This window comes from Ambystoma mexicanum, chromosome 5p, assembly GCF_040938575.1.
Source record: "Ambystoma mexicanum isolate Mex_15411 chromosome 5p, UKY_AmexF1_1, whole genome shotgun sequence".
Lineage (NCBI taxonomy): Eukaryota > Metazoa > Chordata > Amphibia > Caudata > Ambystomatidae > Ambystoma > Ambystoma mexicanum.
The window spans coordinates 787307675-787332792 of NC_090930.1; the positions used below are offsets into that span (position 1 = coordinate 787307675).

The window sequence follows — 25118 nt, forward strand, 5'->3', positions numbered from 1 at the left end:
CTAAATAAGAAAGAAGTGTTCATAAATAATAAGTAACGATGCGGTAGTCGGGGTCTCCCTTCCCCACTATTTAAGCTCGGGATAAGGTGGGATTCTGGAGCTCAGCACACGCTCAAGCTTTCCCAGCATGAGCCAACAGTTCCACTCTCAGCTATCGGGGCCTTCGGTGGTGAAGTCTCTTTTCTACAAAAAGTCTTGCCTCCGAGGGCCTGATGTGTTTCAAAACAATTTCTTTTCCATATACACGGTGGGTGATTACCTTTCACCCCTGTATCCACCCTCTTCAGGGCTCAGATCCACAAACAGTTTTCAATGATATCAGGACTTTCGGTAGTTAAGCTTTCTAATTTCCAGGGGCCTGATAGGCTCAACGAACAAGAACAAAAAGTTCAAGAATTATTTTCGGTTGCACTTTGTGTGATGCTTCCTCACCCTGTGATCCCCCTCCTCTGTCTCATACCCCACTTGTCAGGTTGATTGTGGCTGGGTGGTGTCTTTTTCCACCCTGGTTCCCCCTCTTCCGGACTCAGACTCCTCTCAAGTGTTAGCCTCCCTCTGTCAGGTTGATTGTGGCTTTCAATACACTTTCATCTGTGATATTCGCAAATCTTAATGTCTTTTTAAACAGTTCACTGTGGACATCCATCTGCTGGGGTTCAATCTTGTCAACACATTGTATATCAGTACTTCAGACTTCGCCCTCCTGTTTATCGGCATCCCGCCTTCAGTTTCACTCTTGCCAACTTTGTCAATCGCAACTTTTCTCAAGCAGTTTTTACTATATGGGATTCACTTCCCTTAGCTTCACAATCAAATGTCGGCCAAATACTTTCAACTGTACAGAGGATTTTACTAGACCCATGTATGACCACTTAGACCTCTTTCTCGCCTTTCCCAAGGCCTTCTGATTAAGGTAGTTTCTTTCAACAATTGGGTAGTCGCCCAGAGTTTCCTGAGTGAGCACCCACGTGGTGCCAGACACCTCCGTTGCTGGTTTTCCCCCTTTTGCTATCAATAGTACTTTGTACTTTCACAGTTCAATTAGCCGTTTGCTACTTTTCTTTCAACACAGTCCAGTTTCTTATCAGTTCTCCCCTCGACTCACTGGCTGTGATGAACCACTTGGCGTTTCTTCTCTCTGGAGTCAAGGTTGGTGCCACAGAGACAAACATCTCTCCCCGGCTCGGTAATCAGCAGAGTAGGGTCCCGTGTAACGTTGACATCTGCAGCAACACACTGGCTATTGTTCGCGGTCTTACAATGTTTTCTTTGGAGGTTTCATGGGCCTTTGTCTGAAAAGGCAAGGTCGTTTCTCTCCTTGTCACTCTCTCCATTTGCACCATCTTTCTCCTCCTCTTGAACTGCCGTGCTGAGTTAGCTCTCTCCTCATGCTGTCGGTCTTGCTTGTATTGTGCTCTCGTGTGCCACCTTTTATCCCTGTAGGGAAGGGAAAGGACCAGTCAGAGGTGTGTGTGTGATGCTGGTCAATTGCTCGACTTTGCCCGAGCCTGGTATTGGGACATGTCGGGTAAAGGGCCGTAATGTTAGTCTGTTGTCTCTGGTGGTGTGCAAAAGTGTTTGTGTTAGAAAAGAGGGGAGGGTCAGAGAAGTTGAACATCCTATGTATTAGGATAGGGAAAAGGGATTAGAAGGCAGGGCATACCGCGTCTCACACGTCGGTGTTCCCTCTCCACTCCCCGGGGACACCCGATCTAGGTGATTTTCCTGCACTCGTCCACCCCCCAGGAACTGGATCCAATAACGATGGCCGTGTCCTGGCCACCTGGTTGACAGATCTGCGGCAACTAGTGAGGGAGACACCTTCAGGTTTCTCACACAGAACACCTAAGACAGCTTGATATGGGTGAGGTTCTTGATGTTTACAGTTGGTTAGGGAGCATGGTTTACACAAGTCAACATCTAGGGGGTTAAATGAGGGTGGGGGTTGCAACACCACTACCAATCCATATTAATCACTCTCTGGACAATAATAGAACCGAAAACGCATGCAAGAAAGTTCTATTCCATAAAAGCAGGTGATGTGAAGAGGCTGGCAACTTGGAGACAAATGACCTGTACATAAGGGATGGGGAAAGCGTCAGACTAAATTTCAAAATTGAAATCCCTTGAGAAGACTAGGTTACACCATGTGGGCAGCCAAGAACCTACACAAGGTGAACATTATGACATAATCTTGAACGTGTGACCAATGAACCAACAAGGTCAAGAGAAGACTTCAATACAGTTTTGCAAAGGAATTTTTTTTTTTTTAAAGTCATTGGCTGCCACAGCATGATGGGACAAGTTTCTAATAAACTGATTCCATCAGATGGAGAAGAAAGTGACAAAGTGGGGTGCCACCTACATTATATCAGATAGAAATTCTCAAAGGATTCTTAAGTTATTTTGCAGAAGCAATGGAAGTTAAGACTATAATTTTTGATGATGCCAGGAACTTTAAGGATGATAAACTGTGAGGGTTTGCAGATGTGGCACCTAGATGAAATGCCCTCATGAGGGACAGTCCTGGATTGGAGAGTAGGTCTTCAAGGTTACCAAACAGGAAAGGACTTTGAGTTATGAAAGCAGAAGACCTTGATGTCCTAAGAAATGCAAGGAGGCCCTGAAAAGTGCAGCAGTAATGTCAGGGGAGTAATTAATCTACTGAAAGCCTGGGTTAAGACAGTACACATTACTACTAAGGTTTCATCTGGAATAGTGTCTCAGAGGTTTTATCTGTACAAGGATAAAGCCAGAATATATTTTTTAAATGAAGAGAAGGGACCTGTGTATTTCATTGACAATTAATCTTAGTAGAGGTAAATATCTGAGACTGAAAAGCAACCCGGATGCCAACTCTCCACTAACAGCACTGGTCGCAAGACCACGAAACGGAAGCAAACCAGAAATTAACTGCATATCAAAATTAGCCAGCACATGGAAACTCATTTCATAAGAGAAATTGGATAGGCAATGAATTGAAAAGGTACAAGGCAGAAGAAAGGTTTTGTGTACACCATGGAAAAACTGGATACCACAGAGTAACAGGGTAAAGCACAAGTATGAAATTGGCAGACTTGAAGGGGCTGTTGATTCATCAAGATCAGGCTCGGCGATCTTACACTACTGTTTTACAACTTTATGTAGTTTAAAACATTCTTGCACAATACCACTCCATTCACACTGCCTGCATACTACATTTACATTGTGAGGGACGTAAGCTTTGCTAAAAGATTATATTTGAAAGCACATCTTGAATCATGCTGAAGACCACAACGTCAAGTAATTAATTTAAATCACAAACATCCATGCAAATTCAGTATACAAACCAAACTGGCACTTCGCTGCAAACCAGTGGTTATAGTAGAAGGTGCCTATACAAAGAGACTTATTAATTTATATGTACATAAATGCAAATAAAAAAAAACATACTATCTCCTTATATACTGACCCTGAGTGTCCTGGTGGTGGTTAAAGGATCATTGTAAAGAGAAGAAGACTGCAAGGAAAAGAACAGTGGCAACTTAAGATTGCAAGAAACTGTACAAAATGTACAAGAGCTCTCCGACATGAAAAGAAACACCAAAACGAATTGAACTAAATTAAGAATTATTTTTAGAAATAGAAAGGCAATTCAAATTGAGTTTTTACACCCCAATTTGCATTTTTTCTTATGAAATTATCCACATCTCTCAAATTGTACTAATCAAAGTATGAAGAGGAACTTTTTAAATCAAGATTTTTTTTTTTTTAAATCAAGGCTCCAAAAATGAAGATTGCAACTTGCATACTCGTGGTCTGCAATGTGCATGATCCAACCAAAAAAAAGTGTGCCTAGTATGTCTGAAGGCCAGGGACAAGGTGAGTGAGCTCATTGTGGGGCCCATAACTCTAATTTTACAGTGGAATCCAGGTCAGTGGCCCAACAGAAGAGAAACTAGTTTGGGAAACAACGTGCTATACGCCAAAAGGTTTATAGTTACTAAGTTGAACTTGGAACGTATGCACCTTTTGTCATTTGTTTTCAGCAGCTACAAGTCAAGCATGCATTACTTTAAGACCAGTAACTGCATATGTAAACAGAGTGTGAATGCTCGAAGGGGGGGTTGGTCTCCCTCCCCAAGCATGTGGCAAAACTAAATCGGTGGTCACAGGCAACGTAAATCGGAACTGATTTGGGAGCATGAGCAATGTGTTGCCCCTCTTGTGACCAAACACTGGACTAATTGCCGACTCAAACACACAAGAGGAAGGTTTAGCTACCAAGTGCCTTGCCAGAAAATGAGAAACTGGGGAGCAGGGCTAATACTTGTGGGTCCCATCATACTTGGTCTAGAGTGTTCACTTTAATCTATGGAGAGTTTAAGGACTTTCAGGAGGGGCGTAGACTCATTAAGAGTGGCTGAACCAACAAACAATTTCATATGTTCCATGTTATCTTGCAGTTCTAAAAGCAGAAATAAAATCGTAATGTATATTGTATATCTTGCAATAATGTATATCTAATAATAATAATAATGTATATCTTGCAGAATGTATAATTCCACTAAATGCGCTTTCTATATATTTAAATACTCCTACGTATTTCTTCCAAAAACAGCTACATTGCTTTATATGGGCTCCTTAAAGCCCTGGCTTAGCGGTTACAAATGTTTTGATGTTTAGCAGTTCAGCCGACAATTTAATTACTTCTGGACAAAAAATATAGTCTAAAGAAAATTAACAACAAAAGCCACACAGGGATAGTATTTGTTGCTTGCATTCCAGTAAATGCAAACAATGCATGTATGGCCTAAATAGTTTTAGAACGAGGCCAATTGTACAAACTGGAAAACATCATTCAAAGGCTCCAAAAAGCCGACCTATGCTACACCTCCCCAAACGCAGGCTTCTGCATATTCATCGTTACAAAGACAACTGACACATAAATCTTACGTTTACGTGGGCTAGTAAAGGTAAACGCATTATTCATCAAATTACACAGAAACATTTCACATGCGATGTATAAAAAGAAAACAATAAGAAAAAAGTGTACACAAACCCGTGCATGGTAGGTGGAGATAGGTTTGCTATACTTAAGGCTGCTATAGTTTCTTTGATCATGATACAATCCACTCTGCAAAAGCAAAAGTATGATCCATACATATATATGAGTGAACATTAGAGAGAATCAAAACAGTTTATCCCATTGTGTATAACCTGAATTACACATTATAGCTTAAACCAACACAAACAATTAAAACACAACTTTTCTGGTCAAGTCATCGTGTTCGATTTACATTCATGGCATGCATACTTCTAGCCTATTATATAATACGTGGAGGTCAGAATTGGCTCCTGTAAGCCAAACAGAACTTTCGGAATGCTAACTACTAATATTCAGAGTTACATACGATTTGATCGAATTGCAAAACAACTAATCCATTTTGACCGAACAAAAAAAAAACACCCAATACCAAAATATCGAATTTTGTTAAGTTGTTTTTGAAGGGTGGAGTGGGGGGCATTATACCCACCACCCCGCCAAAACCACTATTCCCATATATCTATTTTCCTAAAATTCGATATTAGATGTTTTTTATTAGGTAAAACTTCATTACCAATATACCAATATTCACTGCCTCCAAAATGGAGAATAGCAAAACGAAAGCATTTCACTGTATTCAAGAAACATCACCACCAAGATTTTTTTCACGGCACCTTCAATGTGACAGCCATCTAATTTAAAGCACCAATGTGAAAACAATGTGTTCACACGATCCAATTACAGAATGCATGCTCATGCCAAAACTGTTCCAGTTCGCCCAAGTTCCCTCAGTGCCAATTGCTTACTTTATATAGAGAACAATTTATAAATACATTACAAAATAAAATCATATTGAATTTAACAGTGTATTTACTTTATACATTATTGAAGTAACAGTTTACATAACTATCACAACTCCAACATCTTATGCCACTCGGTGCTTAATAGCCTTGCAGACCTCAGGAGGGGTCATTATTGCTTAGAATAGGGACACCTCCACCAAATTAACTCTGGGTTATTATCCTGCGATAGTTACACCTTCCTAGGTCTCCAAGGCTATATTAAATCTCATCTTACCCCTACCATTCTCTCAGGCACTATAGTACTACTTTATAGTGCACCACCTCACCACCGTAGTGGTCTCAAATGGTGTCCAGTCAACTCGTCGAAAAAAAACTGGTCGACTGCAATTTGGTCGATGCAATTTGGTCGAAAACCAAATGGGCGAATTTTTTTTTTTATTTATATATTTATTTTTCGGGTTTTCGTTTAGTTAAAAAAGGGGTTTTTAGAGAAAAAAAGGGGGTTGGGGGGTACCCCCCCAAAAAAAAAAAAAAAGGGTTAAAATAAAAAAAATAAAAAATTTCAACCATTTGGTTTTCGACCAAATTGGTTCGACCATTTGTCTGGTCGACCAATTTTTTTCGACGAAATGTCTGGCAACCGTCTCAAATCATGTAAACCGTGTCTGAATTAAGGTGCATAAAGCCCCGCTCAACCTTAGGCTGCTTATGCAGCATTGACCGGAAAAAGGTGCAATATAAAGACAAGAGAGCTACTATTGTGTTAAAGTAAGGGCTTGCTGTAATGTAAATGTATACATAAAGTCAGGGTGTGAGAGGGTCTCGAGATGTGTTCAGGCTATCCCAAGAATTATTAGGAACATGGTTGACCAAGATCATCCAAAGGGTTGGGCCGTGTACATTAAAAGGTATAGATAGACAGGACATTTGTCCTTTGCCTTGTGCAGCCTGAGCAGATTAATTGCTTATGAAGAAAATAAATGAAGCTGTTGAACAAATTACTTACCTCCAAGAAATGTTATTTCTGATGGACGTTCCTTCCACTGCTTCCTCATCGACGAACACCACAGCTGTTCTCTGGAAACCTTTCCGCTGCCAAGGGGTGCAGCACGGCTCCGCGTCAGCTCCGTCCGATGCCGCTACATGGCCCACGATGGGTAAGACATCGGGTCAGTATATATAGCGATGCCGTGCCCTATGACCTCAGTTCTAGCCTTTTTCTCTAGCACTCTGAAGCAGTGGGACCGTAGAACCAATGGTGTACTAGCTTCCCACAAGAGGGGTAGGTAGAGGGCGATGTGGAGTCAGTGGGAGGAACGTCCATCAGAAAGAACATTACAGAGAGGCAAGTCATTTGCTCTTCTAATGGATTCCTTCCTTCCACTGATTCCTCATCTATGATAAAATCGGTACATAACCTTGATGAGGAAGGAGGGAAGGCAGGCCACCACCTACAGCAGAACACTCTGAAGGAGTGCCCTACCAAACAGGGCATCCTGGCCCTCAAGGCAATCCAAGCAATAATGCTTAACAAATGTGTGCAAAGATGCCCATGTTGCCACCTGGCATATGGCCAAGACCGGGACTTCCCTCTGCAGGGAAGAGGTGGCAGCCACTCCTCTGGTAGAATGAGCTCCGAGAAACTTAGGCACACAATTCCTCACTAGATCGTAGCATTCTGAGTTGCAAAAAATGATCCACATGGACAGCGTTTGTTTGGTAACCACCCTGCCAGCACGAACACCAGCATAACCAACGGAAAGCTTGTCATCCTTCCTAGCCTCTAGTACGAGGGATGTAGAACTTCAGGGCCTCAAAGGGGTCTAGCCGATGAAATCGTTCCTCTGCCTTGAAACGGTGAGGTGGAGGGAAAAAACAAAGAAAAAACAGAGGAAGATGGATCTTGCGAGAGCGTGAAGCTGCAGCGAAGAAGGGCGGTAAAGGGCAGTCTCTGCCTGGGAGCACTGAGCGAGGAGGAAAAGGAGGGGTTAATTCCCTTCACCTGGCTGCCTGGCTTCAAAAGCTCCATCCTCTGCGAAGCGCAGCAAGAAAGGGCGGAAAAGGGCAGTCTCTGCAGTCTGCATAGGCTGTGGTGCTAAGGGACTGCAGACTGCTCGCTGACAAACACTCTATCCTCATCCCTCCTGGAGGTGTTGCCTCTCTGATCTAAGCTCGGGATACACACGGTTTTGCAGAATTTGACGTGAGGGGATAACCTTCGTGTGAGTGCCTACACTGGAGAGTGATTTTGTTCATCTCTGATTTCCTATTCCATTTCCCCACCGCAATACTGTGACATTGTGATATTAGCTACAGAAGCGAACCTTTAACTGCAATCTCATCGCTCATCACTCACCCTGGTTTGGGGGCTCATTGTGGCATATAATGCCCCCCATTTGCCTCTTATTTGTCGTACCCCTGGTAACTCTCTGCTGCATTCCCACTGCTTGTGGCAGCGCTGCTTCCACTCAACGTTTGCTGGTCACTGCTCGACGCCTAATGTCACAACTTTCTGTGAAGACCTAGGGACAGAGGGGGAGAGACAGACTAAGGTAGCTCCTTGAGCCGTCGTGCGTGACCTGTCCTCGGAGCTCGTTGTATTGTGCATATGAAAAACTCTTTTTAAAAACACTAACATTTCTGGTAACTACACACATTTTTGGACTTTTTGCTACTTTGTTGTTTTTGGAAGACTTTGGAAGTCTGTTTGTTTCTTTGTTTAACTGGGCTGATGGGCTGCAAGGATTCTCTCTCCACATTACTTTTTTTGTTTTTTGCACTGACATGGTTTAACATTGCTCCGTTTTTTATTAATTCATAGTCAATTTTTGCTTGCACTTATGCTGGTTTTTATTGGCCCTTAACCTGCATGTGTTTTATCCTCCCGCTGCACCAGTGTCCTTAAGAAAAGCCAATGCCAAGCTAAATCGGTTGGGGCGTGCTATTGGTTAGTTGATTTTAATACTTGCATTATACACGCACTTGCACTTCCTGGGTACTGTATTGTACTGCATTGCACTGTACTTGGCACAACGGTTGATAGATACGGTGCCCCATGTCTAGGCGCAAAGCTAAGGACCAAACTCTGGTGGGCAACAAAACAAAAAAAAGTCCAGCTTAGCACCTGGCTCTGGTGCCATCAAACTGAAGGACAAAAAGTCAGTTGCCCTTAAAACAACCATCTCTAAATGACCATCTGAAACAAATGGCTGGTAAACTTGAAGAACGAATCCAGCACACCGAAAGGGCTATCGAGGTTGCTATCCTTCAATCTTGCGACCGTGAAAACATAATGCCCCCCCCTTCCATCTCCAAACACTAGAAACCCCTAATCGCCCCCACCCAAGTCTATCTCAGTGCCTCAATCGTAGTGTTAATGCCAGCGCTTTAGCAAGGTACTCAATTGTGAGGCACGGCTCTGGGGGTTTGGAACCCCCAAACAGAGCAGAATCTATACGATTTTATTTCTGTGAATGATTCACTGGATTCAGCTTCCAGTGATTTCAAAATATTGGACGAGGTACTGGACAAAAAGCTGGCACCTGTCCTGTCCAGAATTACAGCCCTCACTAACGGAGCATGTCTCTCTGCATCATTGATGATTTAATCAGGGGGTTAAAAAAAAAGATGTTATGGAACTCAAAGGCTTGGTGGTAGTAGGTTATATTCCTAATAGGCTCAGCCACCCCTTTGTCAAATACTGTTGATACTCTCCCTGTGATAGTCCAAGTTGTATGGAAGCCACAGGCACCTACACCACCAGCCCATGCCCACACTTACCAGAAGGTGCCCCCCACAGAGGGCCGCACATGGCTGGGAATTAAGGTCCCAAGAATTGCTTCTGCAGTGGGGTTCCACACAATCTGTAAAGGCTCTGGTCAGTTTGCACAACAAGCGGTCTTTAACCTCCCCCCGTAACCAGCACCTCTGGTGGGAGTGATTACAGGTCTGTCTCGCCTAGATCAGGGTACCATAGAAGCCACAATCGCCCTCAAACAAAACATCTCAATGGATAAATACACGGCTGCAAGGGATGAATATCAACCCGAAAGGTATCCTGATGGCCAGAAGGGCAACTTGAGTTGGCAAGGAGACAAAATGGGCATAGGGGGACTGTGTGGTAGTCTATGAATGCCCGGGCCATGCTGGATTATTTGGTTTCTTCTTTAAACCCAGAGTGGTGGCCTCGTAAATCCTTTCCCCAAAATAGAGCTTTTTTCCCCCCTAGCTGCTATTTATCCATCTCAACCAGCCCCTCCAATGCCACAGCATGAGTTTGAGAACCTCAATGCATGGGGTAGGGGGGTTGGTCAAAGGCTTTGAAAGGAAGGGGGGAGGTTGAACCAATTGAAAGAAGGGGCATCTTAGGTTTGGCAAACCGATTTGAGCCCTTGAAGGATATTGAGTGGGAATGGTTCACTGCCTCAAGAGATGGGGGCCAAGGTGTAGTAGGGCTCCACCAGGGCTGCATAGAACAGCATAACAATAGCAACACCTAGTCACCACCTCAGGCACGGTCCTGTCATTTCTGTGCTGGAATATTGCTGGCGCAGCGAGCAAATTGTCAAAGAATGAAGTAGTGTCAGCTCTGAGGCACTGATTATATTCCTGCAGGAAACTTGAGCCCTTTCCCCATTGTTCTTGGATGGCTATGCTTCAAAGTGTATTGCAGCCAAGAAGGGTGGAAGAGGACGTTGCTATGGGGGCATGGTCATTTTCTTCAAGTCCTCACTCAACCTTGTGTTAACAGTTAGGGAAAACAAAAAACGTGACTATACAGTGCATCAGAGCACGGCCCGATCAGGGTCGAGAATTGATTCTAGTTCATTTTTACAACAGTCCACACATCCTTAACAAAGGCTGCCCAGGGGCATTGAGGGATCTTATTGAATCAGAGTGCATAACCATGGGGAGCCAAAACCTTCGATATTGGGAGATTTGAATGCCAAATCGGGTAGAGGGATTTAGAAGCGAAATTGTGGACCCGGGCGAAGATTTCGCTTATGGGATAGCACCCCCTGCCGCCCAGCCCCCAAATGACAGATGAAAGAACCTGTGCCAGGGGCCTTCAGTTGAATACTTGTTTCTTGGACTGGGTTATTCGCTCCGTAAATGGACGAGTTGGTGTGGACCTACCTGGGAAGCCCACCTATCACTGCACATAAGCCACTTCCACGATAGATTTATCTTTGCATTTATGCAAAAGAATGGCCTCTAATTATGGCGTTCCAGGTGTTGGCACAGTGATCATTACTCTCTGAGGTTGGTATTGAGCGTTGGTCTTTCTGTGGCGTCACACGTTAGTTCACCGCACCTGGATTACTGCAAAACTAATCCTCTCTGCAAGCGCAGAGTGAAATGGGCTAAAATGTATGCAATGGCTACTCCGACCCAGGCGGTTTCCGCAAATAGGGAACAGATCGCCTCCATCCTTTCTCAGAGTGTGGACTCAAGGGAAATCATCCTGGCCTCACACAAAATGTGTCTTTGATCTTTATCAGCAGGATTTTAAAACAGGGAGAACTAATACTCAAGACTGATTTGATGAATCATGCCGTGCAGCCCAGATTAACTTGAAGGGGCTCCTATGCGCAAAAGGGATAGCACTGGAGGCAAGATAATCACAGCCCGTGTTCACTACAAAACCATATTGGCTAATAGGAAGAGGCCTTTTAGAAGAACAGGCATGGGAAGAACTCCTCCAAGCCGTAATGGCAGGGAACTCCAAGACATTCTGGGATTTTTTGGCAGTTGGGCCGGTTTATAAAAGAACCTGAACTCAGAACAACATGAGTGCAAAAGCTTGGTCTGACCATTTTAGCACTCTATACAAGGCAGAGGCCCCTAGTACATTTGACGGGGGACGTGGTGCTTCACTGGTTTAACCGCGAAGGAGGTTCAAATGGCAGTGATTAAGCAATTACATAACCGAGCACCGGGCCCGGACACAATTCCTGCTGACCTTTTCAGTGAAGAGGCAGTTTTGTGGGGCCCATTACTAACTGCTTCAATGCCAACCTTTAACTTGGGGAATACCCATCTTCATGCGTCAAGCAATAATTTACCCCATCTTTAAAAAAGCCGATCCAGGGAGTCCTTTATCTTGCAGGCCAATCTCTTTGCTAGACACATCGTTCGAGATCTTTGGTCGGGCTGTCCTGGAGCACCTGGAACTGTGGATCACGGATAGTGAGATTCTCGTAAATATCCAGTATGGCTTCTGCCCAGGCTTGGGGGCCTGAGATAAAGTCCTACATTTGTACCTGGTGGGAGCAAAGTCTATTTTTGTTAGGAGCGAAAGGTGGGAACCACTACCTGGCTTTCATGGACCTGCGCACAGCATTTGACAAGGTGGTTAGAGCCTTGCTGTGGGGGGGGGGTGCTCAGGTCCATGGGATGCCCCGAGTTGTTGGTAAAGGTGTTGCAGATTATCCATGAAAACACTTCCACCTGTGTGAGATTTGGGCAACAGGGCCAATGCACAGGTTTTTTTGGAAGTAGCCATGGGAGTGTCAGGGGTGCGTGGTTGCCCCAGTGCTTTTTGCTCTTTATATCAACAGACTCTACACAGGCACTGGTGGAAACTAACGCCGACTTCATTAGCGTGGGTGGATTCCCACTCCCAGTATTAGGTTATGCAGATGACATGTTTCTAATTGCCCGGACCCCCATAGCTCTAGAACATTTGATGGATGTCTATACCCTGTTTATGTCTCATCTTAAGTTAACAGTGAATTTCACAAATCTGCAGTAATGGCTTGCTCGGGCAGAGGTGGTAGACCGATAAAGATGCGATGCGAAAAATGTGGAGTGGTGGAGAACTAATCCCCAGGGTAGAGAGATTTGACCATCTCTAGTCACCTTCAGTGAAAATTGGCGAGGGTCCAGTCACAGAGAAGCAGTGTCTGAGAACGAGGCAGGATCTGGGGGGGCTCGGCTCGTTTCTAGAACATGTGTTCAGGGCAACCGATCAAGATGATTGTGGAGGTGTACAGAGCCCAAACAAAGGCTGCTACCAATTATGGGGCTGCCCTGTAGTGTATGGAGAAAGTCAGCCAAATTGAAATCATAGAAAACACTTTCCTACAAAAAAACTGCTTGGTTTACCATGTTCAGCGCCTAACTATGCTACACATATGAAACTCAGAAGCTCCCACAAAGGCGATGAGTGGCAGATGGTCCCTCTGGCGCATTGGTTGGCGGTATGGTTGAATCTGAAAGCCACTGACGACCAGCTGGCTAAATTCTAAAATACCATGGCTATCTTATATTTACAAATGTATTTCCAAGAACCTCCAAGGTCCAGCAGCTCTCGTTATCTAACACAGTAAACATATAACCAATAGTTTAATTCAATTCTTGTGCCAAACAGAGAAACCTCCGGGCTTATGGTTGAGGCTAACAGAAAGCATAGGATTATCTCTTTTGCATAGCCATAGACCCTTTGATCGCTGGGCATTGACCCAGGCACGCGTTAATTCCTTATGGCTCAGGACGCATACAAATAATTGGCAAAGTATGGAACAGTCCACAGCTTGTCCGTGCTGTGATTGGGCCGAGGAGGATCTTTTATATTTTGTAATGTTTTGCCCAGCCTATCAGGGTATAAGGAAAATAACTATTGTATCACTGCTCAAAAATACTTGCTTCAGTCAGGTTAGACCTGCTCTGATCTTTTTGTTGTGCGCCGAAACTATCCCTGTGGCTTGGGGCAGTGTAGAATTTTTAAGAAAAGCCTGGCATCGGCGGAACAAACCGCTTGTAAGATGAGATTACACATGCACTCCTTTTTATCCTGCCATTTTAATGTTTTTAAATTACTCTATATGAATTTTGCCTTACTGGAATTGTTTTTTTAATTATTGTTTACCATTGTAATAATTTGTGTATTGTTTGTATTTTGGTTTATGTATTTTTTCCGAATAAACTTAACTGATGAGAAATCCCAGACCACCTTTGGCAAAAAGAAGGGTCTCACTCAACGTCACCTTCTCTGGAAAAGAAAATAGTGAGGTAAAACTGATGACGCCTGGAGTTCAAGTGATGACAACCAAGAAAATCCTTAAGGGTGAGAAATCTAATTCAACAGGAATTAAAGGGTTCAAGAGGAGTACCCATAAGAAACGTTAAAATTAAACTAAAATCCCATGCTGGAACAGATAATGGCAGGGGGCAGGATTAATAGTTACTCACCGTAGTGACTAACATACTCTTAGTCCATAGTCCCCTTTCCTCCATACTGCAGGGGCGTCCCTCGCTAGGGATGGGAGGAGGAACTATTTACACCAGAAAAAACAATCTTCCCCTTTGAATTTAGAGGCATGCAGGGCGCGGCCCTGGGAGCATGCGCTGCCCTGAATCCGTCCACCGGCGCCACTCCTCAGTCCCCATTAACGCGTCGACAATATTTAACATTGCCTAATGACACCAGTATTGTTAGACGGGAGGATGGTGGGACGTATGGAGGAAAAGGGACTATCCTGTCCCCTTTCATCCATACTGCATGGGCGATTACAACTGAATGTAGCCCCAGGGTGGAGAGGAGACCCTCCTTAAGAATACAGGTTCCTTAGAACCACCTGTCCGAAAGTCACATCGGACTTCGAGCCAGCGTCCAAACAGTAGTGCTTACAGAAAGCTGAAGGGATGGCCCAGGTGGCCGCCCTGCTGATGACCTGCCACGGCACCTGCCTCTGGAATGCGATGGCCGTGGCCTTGGCTCTGACCGGGTGGGTGTGCATGTTAGCTGGGAGCGGTTTGTGCTGCCCCTCATAGGCCTCCTTGATGGCTGAGACCATACACCTTGCTATAGAGGCCTTGGATGCCTGATAAACAGGCCTTGACCCCCTTAAAGGGGACAAACATAGCATCTGACTTGTGCAAGTCCTTAGTCCTGTCCAGATAGAATTTAAGTGCGCATCTGACATCCAGACTGTGCAAGACACTCTGAGCATCGTCCTTAGGGTCGGCAAAAAACAGATAAGACTATATCCTCGTTCAGATGGAAAGCAGAGGATACCATAGGTAGGAACGCGGGGTGTGTTCTCAGGACCACGTTATCCTTGTGAAAAGTAGTATAGGGAGCTGAAGCCACCAGTGCCTGGATCTCGCCGACTCTGCGAGCAGAGGTGAGACCCACCAATGTAGTGGTTTTAATGGTGACCAGCCTGACGTCCACGGACGCCATTGGCTCGAATGGTTTGTGCCCCAAGGTGCCCAACACTACATTGAGGTCCCACACGGGGTGCGGTTTCTTGATGGGAGGAAAGAGCCTGGCAAGGCCTGCTAAATGTCACTTGACCACCGGGTTAGATGAGGAGATGCCTTCCTCTGAATTTCTGTAAGCCCCTGAGGCTGCCAGATAAGTGCAGCATGCATCCACCTGCACGCCCGAGTGAGCAAGGTGTGCAGAGAAAGAGTATGTCATCCAATATGCACATAAGGGGGTCAATCTCCTTAGAGTCGGCCCAATGACAGAACCTAGACCATTTACTCCTGCACTGGTTCCTAGTAGCCTTGCTCCTAGCGCGCTGAATGAATAGTAGGTTAACCTGTGATAGACCCAGGTGTTTCAGCGTGACCTGCTCAGGAACCACGCTGCAAGGGCCAACTTCTGTGTGGATGTTCCTGTCCCCCCCGTTGCACCATGAGATGAGCTGGGCCCAGCGGCAGGTGAAGGGAGGCCTGTCCGAGAGGCTAAGAAGCTCTGAGAACCACGGTCTCGCAGGCCACCATGGAGCTATCAGAATGATGCTGAGGTGACAATTGCTTTATCTTGCAGATCACCCTGTGGATCTGGGGTGTAGGAAGGAAGGCATACGCTGTCATGCCGCTCCACCGAATCTGGAAGGTGTCGCCCAGGGAGCCGGGGCCTTGCCCCTGCCAGGACACAAACTAAGTGCCAGCAGGCAAAGATATCAACCTGAGGATGCCCCCATCTGCTGAATATCTGCAGCAGCACCTGATTGTTCAACTGCCACTTGTAATTGTCCGCTCCCAGTCTGCTGAGTCTGTCCACTTCTAAGTTGGACTCCCCTGGAAGGTGGATGGCCCTCAGCTAGAAGTTGCTCTCAAGGGCCCAGTCCCACATGCTGACAAGTCCCACATGCTGACCACTAGGTTGCACAGTGGAGGGGACCCTGGTACCACCCCGCTTGTCGACATAGTACGTGCTGGTGGAGTTGTCCGTCTGGATGAGGATGACCTTGCCCCCAATGAGCGGAAGGAAAGCTTTGAGAGCTAGATAGATGGATTTCAGCTCCAGCCAGTTGATGAGACTCCTGCTCCTGCAGGGTACAGACTCTGGACACTGGTTGTCCAAAGTGGCCCCCAGCCCTCCAGGGAGGAATCCATATTAATGGATAACTGCGGGGCTGGCTGCCGAAAGGGCATGTCCGTCCGCAAGTTGCAGTCCCTGGACCACCATGTGAGGTCCGGGTGTAGAGAAGGCGGAATGCTGATCAGCTCTGCTTGGCAGCAACACTCCTGATTCCATGAGGCAGCGAAGTGCAGATCTCATCTTGAGTTTCGTGTGGGGTACAGCAGGTAGGACCGCTGCAATAATGACTAATAAGTGTTGGTACCACCAGGCCGAGGTCACTTCTCAGGTAAAAAAGTGAGTAGTGGCCCTCTTGCTGGCTATGACCTTGTCCTCCCAGCGTAAACACTCTCGGAACTCGTGTCCCATGAGGACCAGAAAGGTCAGGCTCTGCGTAGGCTGCAGCTGAGACTTCTTGAGGTTGATGGAAAACCCCAGCTCGTGGAGTGTGATAATAAGGGTGGAGGAAGTGTGATGAATCGCCTCCGGAAATCTCGCCCTGACAAGCCAGTTGTCCAGGTACGGGTAGACATGGTGGCCCTGCTCCCCCTGGGGGCTTAACTGAGGCCAAAGGGTAGCCCCTTGTATTGAAGTGGCAGCCCATGATCCTGAATCGTAAGGAGCGATGCGGCTGCCAAACCGGGATGTGTAGATGAGCGTCCTTCAGATCCAGGGAGCACATCCAGTCTCCCCTGCACAATGTCGCTGTGATCAGTGCAAGCGTAACCATCTTGAATTTTTGAAGAGGGAGGTTGAGCGTGGAAAGGTCCAACACCTCTCAGGCTAGCCTGGTTCTTGTGTGGTGAAAATCCTGTAATAGAAGCCCAATCCTCGCTGGGAGGCTGGGACTTCTTCCACGGCCTAGCTCTCGCTGAACGACTGAACTTCTGTCAGCAGAGTTGCTGTCCCAATCTGTGGGAGGAGGAAGGAGAGGAGGGGATCTGTAGGTGGTACCCCATGGATACTACTGAGAGGATCCAGGGGTCCGCAAACCTCTGATGCCAAAACTGTGCGCGAAGGGCAAGCCTGTCCCCTACTGGAGACAGGTGGACCCAAAGGGTCGCGTCACGCCTTCTTTCCCTCTGAGGCTGTTGCAGAGGAGGGAGAACTGAAAAGCCTTTGCTCCCCACCCCTTTTTGTGGTTTGCGCCGGTGCTGGCTCATCGAACGGTCAGGCTGTCTAGACCTCTGATCATGGAAGCCGCGGAACCCGTTGATGTGACTGGGTCTACGCCTTGGGCGTGGCCTTCGTAAGGATAAAGACTTTGCAGTTTGCAAAATATTTTTCTTTTCATCCAACTCCTCATCGGTGGAGGAGTGAACAAGGTCTCCCCACCCCACCCCCCGAATGGAAATTTAGTAGCCTGATGCCAGGCAGTCCTCATGTCCGTGGCCGATGCAAATGGCTCAGCCAGAGGTGTCAATGTGGGCCGCGGTGGACTCCATGAGGTCTTGCGCCATCATTTTAGCCTCTGCCAGTCCCGCCTTGAGACGTGACTGGCTCTGCGCCGGAAGTTCTGGAAGGAAGTCGGCTATTTCCCGCCAAACCCTCTCGTTAACGGCTACCAGCAGAGGCATTGCTAGGGGAATGGGGAGCAGGGGCTATAGCCCCGGGTCTTTTGGTTGTAGCCCAGGGTAGAAGGTCATGGGTTGCAACCAAAAAGGCTAGCTAGCCCAGTGTCCCAAAATTAGTAAAGCCCCAGATCTTTTCCAGACCTAGCAACACCCTTGGCTACCAGCATATCATCCACGTTGAATTGACGAAGATGCAGCAAAGCGTTGGAATAAACCTTCCCGTACGCCTCCAACATCTTCTCCTCCTTGCCGAGGACGACTGCGGCTTTGAATAGAGCGACACCGCAGCAATCACCGAAGAGTGTGGGCCGACAGCAAGAGTGCATGCCCCTCCATTTGCATATACTTGGCGTCCAGGCGCCGATTGACAGGCTGAGCCGAATGGGGCTTGAGCCTCACCTTTTTGGCGAAGGCGACAACGTCCTTCTGCATCAGGATCCCTGTTCTAGCCGCAGGGCATAGAGTGAGGACCTTTGCAAGTACCCCTGCCTCCGGTTGTCCGAATTCGGATTGAGGAAGGCCCAAGTGCTCTGCCAGACCTGCAAGTCATTTGTGGAAGGCCTTGGCTGACGATGGTGTGTCGGGGTCTTCTTCCTCGTCTGTGTCCACCAGGGTGTCCGGCTGGTGCGGAGCGGGTCAAGGGGTGCTGGGCGCCGAGGGCTGAGGTGTGGAGACCAGAGTCGGAGGCTGTAGCGGAGGCTGCAACAGAACCGCCTTAACTGTGGGAGGCAGGGGAGCCGGAAACTAAGGAGCCGGCGTGGGCAGCAGGGGCTGCATCGGGGCCTGCGACGCTGGAGCCATAGGAGGAATGACTATAGGCACAGGCGAAGGGCGCATGTCCCCGATTACATTCCTAACGATGGACCCCCATCTGAGGAGATCTCATGAGCATGGGGAACTTTTCAAAGAACCTGTCCTAGCAGGCCAATGGGGTGGCAGGTGGTTGCTGAGGCCGGTGCGTACTCTTGCCTAGCTGTTTGCGGGGTAAACATGCCCTGCTGATGGATAAGCTGTAGGCCACGTACCTGGTTGACACCAGTCCCACCTTGTAACTCGTTTTCCCACCTGCTCCGTTCCTCTGGGCGATATCAGACGAACGACCATCTTGTCGAGTTGCATCCCACGTGCCGAAGTCGTGGTGCTTGGCTCACTGGGCCCAGCCTCCTCCAGGACTCTTGGCGATGGAGCATGAGGCCTACCCTGCACCCCAGGCTGAGGCGTGTCACCCTCAGCAGAGTTGCCGGTAGTGCTGCGTGCAGTTGCACCCTCGGACAGGTTGCCGGTACAAGGGCATAGCCCCTCGGGTGTACACCCGGGAAAAGAACCTTGCGGTCCATCAGCACTGTCTCCGGAAGGATCTACAGACCCCTCTGCCTGGCAGCCGGTAGCTGAATTAGCCTCGGTACCCGTGCTGGTATGAGAACCTGAGAGGTCCCTCCCGTCTGGGTGTTTCGTTGGAAAGGAGTCGCCCTTGCGGGGTGTGCTGGAAAAGAGCGGCCCTCCCTTGGTCCTTGACTTAGGACTGACAAAGTCCTTCAAGTCCTCTGGAGGTGACTTCTCAGAGAGCTCCCTAAACCTATCTAGTCTGTTCTTCAAAGCACACAAAGAAAGTCTGTTGCATGCAGTGCAACCCTCCCATCCGTGTTCGTGACCAAGGCAGCGGAGGCAAAGAGCGTGGGGATCTGAAGTCGGGAAGAGTCCCTCGCAGGCTGGACACCTGTTGAAGCCTGCTGAAGTCAACGTGCGCCGGGGAGGAGTGTGGTGCCAGAGGACCGAGTACCTGAATGATAAAAGAAAAAAAAAAGACAAATGTATCCGGGGAAGAGCGTGTGGTGTGACATGGCCAAAGCCAAACCCAGGAGCTCTGGTGAAATTGTCCCGTTCCAGTCGGCATGGAAAAGGGGACCGAGGAGTCATGCTGGTGGGCGCACCTCAATATTTGAAAGGGAAGAAGATTTTTCTGGTGAAAAAGGTTACATCTCCCGTCCCTAGCGAGGGACATCCATGCAGTATGGAGGACAGGGGACGGGACGTAAGAGTAATTATGGACAAAACCCCAGCAAGAACTGCTTAACAGTGCGGATTGTGAACAATTATCCCTGTTCCGGGGACCTCTTGAATACCGAAACAGAGGCGAGATAACCCTTTACAGTGCCAATCTGCAGGCTGCCCTCTCAGGACTTGGCCCTCTGAACAGGGAGAGCAAGTTGACTCTCCCTGGGAAGGCACCGGGGGAAGGGGGCGACAGATGGACATGTCCAGCAACTCTGGATACCACGTTCTGCGGCTCCAGTCTGGGGCCATCAGTACATTGTGGTTCCAAAAAGGTGCAGTGCAGTCTCCCGATAATCAGGGGAAAGACTGGGATCAGCAGGAACACAAATAACGAAAAAACGAATATGCTCTCGACCATCAGCACGTCACCCAGAGTTCACAGACTAGGAAATTCCCTGGAGCAGAAAAACATGCTCTTCCTGTTGACACTGGAAGCAAAGAGGTCCACTTGAGCAGTTCCCCAACAGCAGAAGATCTCCTCAAGAAGAGCATCCTGATAGAGCTCCCGACTTGTGGGAGGCCAAAGTCTGCCTGCTCAAGATATCTGCTGTGACATTCTCTTGTTGGGGCAGATGAGCTGCTATCAGAGAGACACTGTTCTCCAGAACACAAGTCACATTGTTTCTCTGCACACAGATGGATCCACGCTACCTTGTTTGTTGAGGTAGTGCTTGGCCACTGCATTGTGGCATCGGGATCAGTACAGTCTTGCGTTTCACAGAGGGGAGGAAAGTGACCAGGACCAGCCTAATCACCCTCAGCAAGTTGATGTGTTCCTGAGACTCCACGGGGGACCACAGTCTGCACACAGTTAGGCCCGACGTGCGAGCCCCGCCCCCAACCAGTCAGATATGCCCATGACCACCGTCACCTGGGGCCAAGATTTGGCATCTTGCACGGCCCACCATGAAAAATCCTGAGCCACCTGATCAGAGACCTGCAAGGGGTCTGACACGTGGTCCTGAAACTTCAACCACTGGCAACAGAGAAGTCACTGAGGCAATACCATGCGCCGCCTCACCTCTGGCACCACTAGAATGGAGGAGGCCATGAGTTCCAGAAAGTGCCCTAAGGCGGAGGCTGGCACTTGTCCCAGGGATTGGAAGACATTGACCATCTGAAAGATGTCGGCCACTCTATCCTTAGCCGTCAAGGCCCTGCCCTGGCGAGTGTCCCAGACCGCACCGATAAATTGGAGGGACTGGGACAGCGAAACCAGGCTGTACAAATGAGGGCATGTGCGGAGAAGGTGCACCACCACCAGATCCGAGGAGTGAGCTCAGACAAGCCAGTCATCCGGGTAGGGAAAGACAGGAATGCCCTCTGAGAAACCTGATGGTATTCTCCAACTACTCCCCCGGAATCTTCCCTTCAGGTGGCCAGGGAAGGGAAATCTCTTTTGGATCCAGACACTGGGAGTGGACAAGCGAGGGAGGATCACCTGAGTGGAGGTGGGCGTGGGATTGGAAGGTGAATGTCAAAGGATGAGACATATCCCCCACCCCCTTCCCAATTATACACCAACTTACTCTCCCTCAGTCTTAATGGGGCATTTCCAGTCTCACCCCTTCTACCGCTCCCCATTTCCAATAAGTACTGGGACGAGAAAGAAGCGATCGGGATCAATGAGGAAAACCCATGGAAACAACATCGGGATACAAAGTGAGGACTACCATTGAACACCTTTGAATTGTTCCACTAATAGAGTCAGACAAGGTCAGGCACTTTACTCCAACTGTGCTTACCGAACTCCAATTGACTCATCTGCATTATAAAAAGGGTGGTTCTGCCAGCAGCAGTGAGGTAACTCTGGTTGCTGGATGGAACCAGGAGGACCGGTGGAGAAGGCTGCAAGAAGGAGCCCAGAAGGACTGGTGGAGTGCGGATGCCGAGACGTTGGCCTGGTGCGCTTGAGGGGCTGCAGCGTGGCAAGGGAGCCGTGTCTCCAGCAAGCCAGAGCGGGACGGAAGGCAGTCTATCAGCCTTATTTAGGCCAGTGCTCATTCCCCTGTGACGTGTGGATCCCAGGGGCATCTGAGCCGCAGGTGGTGAGACCCGGACCTCAACCCAAACCCATTTGACCTGCTCACTGGCGCAGCGCTACTGTTGGTGAGTTTCATGAGAGAGAAACTCAGTAGCGTGCAGGAGCGTTATGGATAGTGAACAGCCCAGTGAGCGAAAGCAGGAAGAAAGCAAGCGAAAGCTGGAAAGTGGTGAAAGAAAGCAAAGCAAGAAAAAAAGTAAAAGCAAACCGAAGACAGCGAATGTTGGAAAGCGGTGAAAGACACAAAGTGAAATGACAGAAAAGGTGCGCTAGAGGTGCGGAAACAGCCAAGAGGGGGTGCAAGCAGCCCTAAAGTAAGGAGAGGGGTGCAAGCGACCCGAATGCGAGAAAGACAGCAAAGAGAGTGAAGGAAAACTGAGTCAAGAAAGGGTGAATGTAACCAGACAGTGATAGAGGGTGCAAGCGACCCTCGAGAAACACAGCGAGTGCAAGAGGCTTGTTAAAGAGAAAATTAAGAGGCAAGAGAGCACGGTGAAAAGCAAAGTAGTGTGCAAGAGGCAGAGAAAGGTGAAAAGAAGGTGAAAGTGTGCACAACAGAAAAGAAGGTGTGCAGGAAGCACAGTAAAATTAAGAGGACAGAGTGAAAGAGGCACAGAGGAGAAAAAGGTGCCAGAGAATAAGGAGAGGGGTTAGAGGTCAGAGTGGTCGTGCCTGGGAGAAGCAAAGAACACAGCATTTTCTAAAGTCTGATACTACTCCCATGAAGGAACTGTACAGTAAGGCACATCCTGAGAAGAGGAACTTGGTTTGAGACCAGAGGGGCCTAGACCTGGGGAAGAGAACACTGAGAGGCCTAACAGGAACTGCCTTTTTGTTTGGAACTGGAAGGATCGAAGCTTGGGGAAGGGAACCTCAAGAGATCCAGAGACATTGTGAACTCTATTGACTTACTGCAAGAGCCCTATGTGGAAGGGCAACCCTTTTGAGTTGAACTCTTTTGAACTGGCAGGACTACACCCAATTGGTAAGACTACCTGAAATCAGCTGCGATTTACGCTTCCTTTTGTGTCACCGTTTTTCCTTTATGAAGACCCCCTCCCCTCTTCACCCCCATCACATTTGGTTTAAGTGCGAGGGCAAGCATAGGTTTGGACACAAACTTTGGTTTTGAACTTCCAGACATGGAAGCCCCTTAGAAACATCAGTTAAGGGAACAATCCCTTTAGAGTTAGTGCCAGTTAGGCATTACACCAACCCCAGAACTTTATTAAATAAAGGTTTTAAAACTGTTACCTTAAGTCTGGCTCTTAATACCATGCCTGTCACCTCCCTCCTGAGGCGAGCCACTGCCAAGAGGTTGGTGAAAACCCTGGGATTGGAGGAAAGACAGAATGGCAGGACCTTGAACTGGTAATGGTGTTGGCCCACTACGAACCTCAGATACCTACTGTGCTTCAGATGAATAGGCACGTGTAAGTAGGCATCCTGAAGGTCCAGGGTAAACAACCAGCCCATAGCTCGAGGGCTTGCAGAATCTGGGATAGAGTAACCATCTTGAACTTATCCTTGCATAGGAACAAGTTCAGCAACCACAGATCCAGAATGGGGCGTAAGCTGCAGTCTTCCTTATGCACCAGAAAATAGGTGGAGTACCACCCCTTCCCTCGTGAGCGTGGAGACCGATTGCACTTTTTGGCCGAAGCTGATGGACCTCCTACAGGAGGATGTGATGTGGAGACAATAGGGGAGGTGGGGGGAAAGCCTGAGGCATGTGGTATGTGGTGCGCTGGAGAAATAGAACGCAATATCCCTGCCGAATGACTTGTAATGCCTAAGCGTCAGATGTGGTCTTTGACCATTCCAGGCAGAACAGAGAAAGCACCCACCCACCCACCACCCAAACTGTGACGATGGGCAAATCTGTTACTGAGGTTTTGCGCCCTGGGGTTGCGGCGGGAACAGCAAACGTTGCAACTCCTCCCGCTCTGGACACCCCTTCCTCTCTCTCTAGGGAAATGGCTGCCATATTCTCTTTCCAGGGCAGACTGCACAGCACCTCAGGGCAGAGGTGGGAAAGGGATGAAAACGCCTGCTCCGAAACGACGTCTGTACAGAAGGCTGTTAAACTGCTTGCGCCGAAGATTTAGCAGTAAACTTGGAGGGCAACCTTCTGGAGGGCATCCTCAGCCTGCGCTCCAAAAAGATTATAGCCGTCAAGCATATTTAAAGGAATAGTGCGCTCAAAAATATTATTGTCCTGAGCGTTTGGGCATGTGGTTTTAAGCATCCGTTAATCTGTTGTAAAAACATTCCCTATGCACTGTCCCTTAGTTTTCCTCACTTATACATATGCGAAATCAGGCAGCTGGGCGTGGCCATCTTGTGCTAATCTTATCTGTTGCCGCATCGCCTTAAGGTGAACTGTCCTCACGGCACTAAATCATATCCCCCGCACCTAAAGCCGACATAACTCGACGCATACGGCCCATTTCACAATGCGAATGCACGTCTCGTGTCAACATTCTCTGTGTGCCAGCCAATGATGTGTCTCCATGGAAATGGCAGGACGCCTCTTTCCTCAATAAGTATAAACAGACTGCCTCTCATCAGACAACATCAGACTTGCTTTTTCAATCGTTTCACTGTTTTTTTTGTGCATCCTCTGGCTCGTTTCTGCAGCCATCTTCGTTGTTTGTAGCCTATGCAAACAGATACCAGTACTATCATTACTATCTATTTTAATTTTGTTGTAAAATGGCAACAACAAAGCCCTACCAGTACGAGCTGGAGTATTCCGAGGAGAAATTAGTCAAAAGAGAAAGATGCGTAAACGATGGGGCTTCGGATGACAGTTGGGAGGACAAATCCCTGGATCAAGAGCCTGAGCCTAGTCGCATGCTAGACGTTTCCACCTGGTGCACCTGCAATCAGTGCGAGGTCATGCCAACAGGAGGAGGAGAACTGCTGCTGCAGAGAAAACTCTGGATGTTTGACATACATATCGGAAGAAGAGCTACCAGCGCTATGCGTTACCGATCTGCAGGACTTTGGGGCAGCCTGCCCCACAAGGTCCTTGTTGAGGATTAGGATGGTGCTTATGCACGAACTTTGCGCAACAGTTCACCCTCGCAATCCAAGTAACAAGTAAATGTAATCTAGATGTGATGTCACTTAGGCCACTAACATTTCATGTTTGTCTCCTATATGGTCGTAACTTTGATCTATTACTGCCAAAAGAATATAGTCTTGCAATTGTAAACATCACTTGCAATGTGGGGAAATCATAGTGGTCCTCTTGTATCTTTCACGTACAACCAAGAAACAATTTTCTCTGTGC

General features: G+C 47.7%; 1 protein-coding gene across 3 annotated transcripts in view; it reads right to left on the reverse strand.

Moving 5' to 3' along the window:
* LRRFIP2 (LRR binding FLII interacting protein 2) overlaps positions 1–25118 on the reverse strand; it is a 1092194-nt gene that overhangs the window by 580889 nt on the left and 486187 nt on the right. For 2 of the 3 annotated variants that reach the window (XM_069613206.1, XM_069613204.1), the window contains exons 10-12: positions 5042–5116; positions 3452–3499; positions 3330–3374 (exon numbers count right to left, since the gene is read on the reverse strand). In XM_069613206.1, the coding sequence (XP_069469307.1) occupies positions 3330–3374; positions 3452–3499; positions 5042–5116 (168 nt within the window). The remainder of the gene's footprint in view (positions 1–3329; positions 3375–3451; positions 3500–5041; positions 5117–25118) is intronic. The other variant, XM_069613205.1, reaches the window with a different exon arrangement.